This window comes from Barbatula barbatula (assembly GCF_947034865.1).
Source record: "Barbatula barbatula genome assembly, chromosome: 12".
In the NCBI taxonomy this organism is placed as follows: Eukaryota; Metazoa; Chordata; class Actinopteri; order Cypriniformes; family Nemacheilidae; genus Barbatula; species Barbatula barbatula.
In genome coordinates this window covers 8817616-8824826 of record NC_136775.1, presented here as the reverse complement: position 1 = coordinate 8824826, position 7211 = coordinate 8817616, and the positions used below count along the sequence as shown (strand labels likewise).

Sequence of the window (7211 nt, the reverse complement as noted above, 5' to 3'; positions counted from 1 at the left end):
TAAGTTAACAGCAGTGCAATTCTTAAACCAACAAAGCACACAATCTTAACAGGTTTCACCCCCGTCCCATCTCTTGGCTGGGTTGCTTTGTCAGTGCGTGTGCATTGATTTTCATTCACCAAGATTAATTGGCCTCTTTAATAGACTAATTTCACAGAGGAACGGCAATAATCGGGGACAAATGAGCAACAGACTGAGTTTGTTTACTTTGCCTTTATTATGAAGTGCTTAAAATGCCTTGTGTCTTGTGCTTACATCAGTTAAACATTGGCTCAAAAAGTCGCAGGACATTGTTTTCTTCTTTAACAGAGATTCAGTGAATTCATCTACAGTAAAAAGGCGTATCCTCTTCAAATGAGTATCTACATGAAGATCATCTCACAAACTGAGCTGTTTAGACATCCCTCTTTCAAGATATAAAAAAGGAAGATTGAGCTAGGTAACATCTACCTGAATCTAGGTTTTTGTGCTACTTTAAGAATTTCTACGATGAAGTGCTTTCAGTACAAATTGTGGGAACACCCAAACGTGAGAAAATCAAAGTCGGAAATGCAATGTGCGAGAGCATTACACACAGGCTATGCAGATGGTACACCTTCTTGTCCTTGCCTGTCCCTTTGAGTTAACCTCAGAAAAGCCATTACATTTCTAGACAGGGTGTTCCACACTTCAGAATGGTTCTGAATTGCTTAGAGTGGAGTAACAGCACTTTTGGGCCTACGTCCTAAATCTACGTTAAATTTGAGGCAGGCAGTGCATAAGCAGAGAGCAAAGGAAGATGGCTGAGATTTATGGATTTTCGTCTTTTGATTTACTAAACACTACATTGGCATTTTCCCTGATGTGGTATTTTAAGTGATTATTAAGAGTACTGGATCAAAATGTACCTGATTTAGAAAAAAACTGCTATAGGTAATACTTTATTACTTTCAAAAATACCATGCATTATGATTATTGCTTTTTATAATCTTATGAGAACCCCTAGAAATATTGCCCCCTGATACTATCTCTACATTTTGGCAAAATAATAAGCTTTGTGGTATTGGCATAGATTTCTTTTTTCTTTTTGCATGCATTAAGTAGGTTTACAAAAATAAATAAACATAAATAAATTATACCAATTCAACGTAACACAACAAACAAAAACATTTTTGTTCAGCATGTATATAAATGCTTTGGCATGTTAACAACAACATAAAAGATAAAGCTTTAGGTAAAGGAAGAGAAAGAAATGTAAACGAATCGTAAAATAACACTTTCAGTGCATCATATAGAGTCCTACATCCTTGGTGACGTAAATAAACCAAAATAAATAAGACAATAAATAAATAAATCAGAATGTTTACCTCGATTGCGAATACGTTTGGGCCACTTGCAGCAGTATGATAATATCCACTGACAATACAAAAGAGTTCTTTTTTAATGAGGAACATGGTGTCACCCAAACCTTCACTGGACGCCGCTGGCAATAGCCAAGTGCTGCGCAACGCCACGCAACGCAGCGCCGAGCTGAACTGTCTGAACGTCATTTCAGGACATGAAGTGCATGCGAACGCTTCCATATTCCTTTAAGGTCAACTTGAGAAAAATAGATAAAATTGTGCTATTACTGGATTTCATTTAGATCTGGAGACAATACTGGGTAAGATAGCGTAATCATCCTAAAATGTGATGGGGTGAAAGTGTCTATAAGCATTCGGAGACCGGAAGTCATGCTTCAACAGACCCGAGTGGCGAGAACCCGCCTTTGAAGCACGCGGACTCGTAGTGCTTGTTCAGGTAGGACTTGAGCGCGAAAGTTTTGTTGCATCGCTTGCATTTGAAATGCTTAAACGCCGAATGCGTCTGCATGTGCGCCCGCAGGTTGGAGCGGTCGGCAAACGCTTTTCCACAGTGTGCACATCCAAAGGGCTTCTCACCCGTGTGAGAGCGCATGTGACCCTGCAGTAGCCAAGGTCTGCTGAACGCTTTGCCACATATGTCGCACTTGTGCTTGAGGTCATGGGTAAGCAGGTGCATGGCCATGGCTGGCATGGACACGTACACTTTCCCGCACGTCGGGCACTTTTTGGCCATCTTGCTGTCCAGGCTCCGGTGCGTCTGTTTGTGCCTGCTCAGATTGGAAGACGTTGCGTAGGTCTTTCCACATTCGTTGCACGTGTGCCGCTGGAGGGTCCGCGAGCCACTGATCACTTTCCTACGTGACCTGCCGTCCGTGATAAAGAACGCATCAACAGTGTAACCTTCGCTCACCGCGTTGTCACCGTTAATGTACCCCGACGTGATCTCTGACTGCGGGCTGTCAGGCTGGTCCGAGTCGGGTGCCCCGTAGTCACTGTGATTGCTGTCATATATTGGTCCTGGGGAAGGTACTTTAATGCCAACGTCACTTTCTCCATCGTAAACGACCGGGGTGATGTAGTCGCTGATGTACCCTAGCGTGGAGAGAACAAGAGCTTTTATTCAATTATTCATATTCGCAGGGGAATCGAGTGAGGACAGTGCGGTTCATAGATGCAACGGGCACTTTTCCGCTCAATTTATCTCCACCTTGGCAACTGGCCTCTCTGATAGACTGTGCCAATTTTATTAGAGCTTCATTACAATATTCATTACAGTATCAGCACTTCTCCTTGATTATAATTAGACATCCACGGAAGGAAATCTCAAGTAAAATATCTAACGAGTGGACTTCACTACTTGCGAAAGAGAGTTTGGGCTATTCGCATTATTCGTGAGTTATTTCAGGGTAAAGCTTTGGACCAGTAAAGGATACCATACTTACTCTGGACTTACAGTATGAGCACAGATAGCACTTTTTACAGTGGGAGATTAATTGCCCTTCTCTAAAGGCACTACCATAAGCACAGTATGCAGTCAAGCTGCCCTAAGCGTTTCTTTGATTTGCAGAATAAACAAACACCTAAGCGCATCTCGAAGGCAAGCACAACGCACGCAGCAGGTCAACGCGTGTGACCAAGTTGATGGGAAGTTAAACATTGTTATCAGTTTCATAAAGCAAGCATGTCAATGTTACAGAACCATTCATATCATATCATGCATGGGGATTTTAGTGCGGGAATGCAACTAGTTATGCTTGCGTTTCCATGATATAAACACGACCAAATGCACATATAAACAGCGCTATGAATACACAATGCACATCTTTAAATTAATTTTTACACTTTTGCATTTACCTTTGTCGTGTATCCGAAAGCTGAGATCGGTCCTGGACCTGCCGTACGCGCTCTCAAGTTCAGAGGATGAGAAATCATCAAGCTTCACCTTTTTCACCAAAAAAGACCTTGGCATGTTTAGAGCGCAGCGCACAAACCCTCGTCCGGCACGTTATCCTCTCTTCATCCACCGCAGAAAACAAGATTTTGACAGCCCTGTGGTCCAGCTGGGCTGAAACTCAAACACCTGAGCGAGGAAAAAGACGCGGAACCTCCGTATAGCGATGCGCTCTTTCTGCTATGCGCGAGCCCTTCCGCACAGACGAAATGCAACTTCAGCACTGGATAGCTCCCGACAGCGACAGATCCTTCCTCCCTGAGTCCCTGTGTCAAAAGAGTGTGATTCGACCCGATGCCGTCTCGCCTATGGAAGCACTCCAAAAATGAACACCTTTAAATGTGAGCACGTTTCCGGTGAACCTGTCAAAGTGCGGCTTCAGAGAGAGGTATCCACTCCCTTCTCTTCTCGCGCGGGTTGTATATCTGAGCTCTGTTGATCAGCTGGTGGGATTTATACGCCCGGCGATCAGGTGGGAGATGGAGATGGAAGTGCTTAATTTAATCCATCAGAAATCTCCGGGGAACGACGTTGGACGAGAATGATTTATCGATGCTGTTATTCCTCTCTCCGTCTAATTTTTTTCTCGTTGAGGGCGGTCCGCCATGTTCTCCCATATAAGAAGACGTCTTACGGAAATATAAGTTTCATCCACTCTTATAGATTTGTTTAAAAAGGGGTGAAGCAAATTTGATCAAATAGATTTGTAAAGGTCTATGCTTTTGAAAATATAAACATGTTAACATTTTGGATTATTTATTTAAAAATAAACGTCACACCTTACACTTAGTCTAGTCCTCCTTTCCTGTTTTTCCCATTTACAAAATGCATAAATATGACCCTATTTACAAAATGCATACGTTCTTCCCTATTTACAAAATACAAGTTGCAATCTATTTTATTTAAAAGATCTTGCCATTAGATTTACTTTTGCAACAATCATAGAGAAAAAAGCGACAGGCAATCCTTCAAGTTTTCACGAAGGAAAACAGAGGCTGTCAGCAGAAGTACTGACTCAAGTAGCCAATAGACACAGAGAATATAGCCAATATATAATCTGCACGGACACTTCTTCAGTCATAAATGAGTCTAAAGCATCCACATTTTCAAGACGGTTTATTCAGTATTACTTTAAATCCCATTCACTCGCTTGCTATCACTAACTAATCACCTGTCTAATCTCTGCGATTTCAGCAGCAGTGCTATAGGCAGTCAAGGCCAAAAGAGGCCAGTTTACAGCTGGTGTTCTCGTGCAGTGGCAGGCAGGCGAGCATATAGAGGAGCGAAAGATCCAGGCTTTGCAGCTGCTGCGGCCCCCTCCATGAGCAGATGGAGCCTGGTGGGAACATCCGGAGATCTGGGGGGGACTCTCAACCACTAGCAGAGAGATAGGTAGGGAAAGAGTCTGAAGGAAGGGATGCAGTGTGAACTCTTAAAAAAGACACAAAACAGATGTTTCGCAAAGAGTATTTGATAAAAGGGTGCTCTCAAAGCAGTTGGGTTGCCACTAAAGAACTTTTTGGATTAGAGATTACATAACCAGTGCCTGTCACTCTTATATAAAACAGAAATTTAACAAATATAACTATTAACTAATGAGGTGTTAACGTGTAAAACGCAGGACTAGAACAAGGTCACAAACAGGTCATACTCATTTATACTTCATTAAAATGAATTGTACTCATTAATGTAGTTTCATAGAGCATCACAGCTAAAAAGTTCACACCCGAGCGGCAACAACGTAGTGCACAAATGAAGGAGACTACTGGATATTGTCCTTCAGCCCGCTGCTGTAATAATAACACTAAATATTGCTGAGTACAGTTCTCACCAGACCAGAAATGCTGGGCTAGGAGCAAAAACATACTTTTTTCTAGTCCTCTCAGTTCAGTTGACTTTGACAAAAATACAGGTATACTCTATTGAGAAACAAAGTAGCAAAATTACACTACAGTTTGTGGAACAAAAAAACCAAAATGACAGTTTAGTTTGCATTACAATGCAGTAGGGGAGACCATGGTTTTATTCCAGAATATTTTGTTGGGTAGGTTTATTAAAGCAAATTTCTAGATAGACACGTTGACTCAAGTTTTAGCTATAAAAAAGCAGTTTGAAGCTATTCCCATTGTTATTGTTCAAGAAAAAAGTTATGGTTTCCCATAAAAACCCAAGTTGACTTCATGCAGCAGCTCAAGCTTCAAGTGTCACAATGAAACCTTTCATTAAGCAACCATTTATAGGCATTGCAGAAAAACAGGTCACCAATTATGAAACCGCTTACGATTCATGAAATTGACCATTCTGTTCAAGAAAAATGTTAATTAATAAAAATGAATGACAGAAAAAAACTAACAATATTGAAACATACCCCTGTCCTAAAATCACAGTATACAGTACCTTCACTATGAGTAGGTGATCTTTGCGTGAAAATAATTCTGTTCACTAGTTAAATAAGTATACATTTGAATATGTATTTGGAAGACTGAAACTTTATTCCAAAACTGTTACTGCAATACACTGTAAAACCACATGACATCTTCCTCTGTGACAACTAGCCCCGTTCCCGTTTATGCACTAAGAATCCCCTCTCCTCCCAGTACCACACACATTCACAGCAAATTGAGGATGATGCAAATGATGGTGGGTAATTAGGATTCTCTCCTCCTCTTTGTCTCGAGCGCTTGAGCGATTTAAGTCATCACCACGCAGTGTCACCGGGGCTGCTGTGGCTCTTCGCCTCAAGCTCTTTCCTTTACAAGAATCAGCCTCCATCTGTGCTTTTGTAGTTTCTTCACCCTGATGAGGAGCGAGGTTCCAAGGTAATTGCCTTGAATCAGTGAAATTGCATTTCTATACTTGACAAGCCTTTCTGTAAAAGGGTAACTTACCGGAGACCGGGAATTTCGTTTTGGAGAGCAAAGGACCAGGGAGGAGAGAGAGATATCATTTCATTCTGCCAACAGTCAAACAATGGTGTGTCAGAAACGATCAGAGGTTACATCCTTCTGAACAGTAAGGCATAGAGCCGAGGGAGAGAGATATTAGCTCTTGTTCCGCTTTGGTATTATAGCCTGCTCTGAAACACACGTGCACGACCACCCAGATAAACACAGACACACACGTACAAAAGCATGCACTGCATTATCAATCTACCTCCACGTTCATCTCCCTGCGGGTCAGCCTCTCAGACATCTTCTCTGGTCAGTGCGAGGGGCTAAAGCAGCTTTGACTGGAAGCTTTCATGGCTTTGCTGCCAAAAGAAACTGACCTGGGATTAACTTCCTATTATGACATCAACAGCAAAGGACATCATCTGAAAAAAAGAGATCCTCAATGGAATTTGAGGTTGTCGGTTAATCTTGAAAGCAGCTGATTCTTTATGAGTCCTCTGATTGGATGTTGCCCCACTGAATTAAATGTCTGAATACCGTCTGTTCCATCAAGCTGTCAACCAAACACAAATAAAAAGACACCCGCTATTTAAAAAATATTGGATAGCTACACTAAACATACAGGCCTCAAGTGTATTACTAACAAAGGCAGCCATCACATTTGCAAACCGCACTTAATTCTGAAAAAAACGTTCCTAAATATGTTCCTAGATATCTGTGTCGATTGTCAGATTTCCAGTTTTTGGAAACAGCGGCGTAGCCTACCTGGCAATGTCGGTGACAAGCAGATGGGTCCAGAATTATATTTCATTAAAACACAAACAAACCAGAGGGGAGCCCCCACAATGCTTTTCCCATGGCACATGATTCTTGGCTACCATTTGACATGACAAGAATAAACCTTCACAAAGAGCATCCCTACAAGAATGATAGAGTGTTGTTTCACATTTCTAGACTGATCTACTGGACGGTTTCCCTATTGCATTTAGAACGCAGTTTACGGGTAACTGTGACCTGACGTCTGAC

General features: G+C 41.8%; 1 protein-coding gene across 1 annotated transcript; it reads right to left on the bottom strand.

The window, feature by feature from the left end:
• Positions 1-205: 205 nt before the first annotated feature.
• On the bottom strand, positions 206-3721 carry scrt1b (scratch family zinc finger 1b). Its single transcript, XM_079469049.1, has 2 exons — positions 3198-3721; positions 206-2435 (listed from the first exon to the last, which is right to left on the bottom strand). The coding sequence occupies exons 1-2, from the start codon at positions 3310-3312 to the stop codon at positions 1711-1713; spliced, it is 840 nt and encodes a 279-aa protein (XP_079325175.1). The 5' UTR covers positions 3313-3721; the 3' UTR covers positions 206-1710.
• Positions 3722-7211: the final 3490 nt, after the last annotated feature.

Bases quoted from the DNA above. Each gene is read 5' to 3' on its own strand.
- scrt1b (XM_079469049.1), bottom strand. From the start codon at position 3,312: ATGCCAAGGTCTTTTTTGGTGAAAAAGGTGAAGCTTGATGATTTCTCA. The intron at 2,436-3,197 runs GTAAATGCAAAA...TCTCCACGCTAG, and splicing joins CTTTCGGATACACGACAAAG to GGTACATCAGCGACTACATC.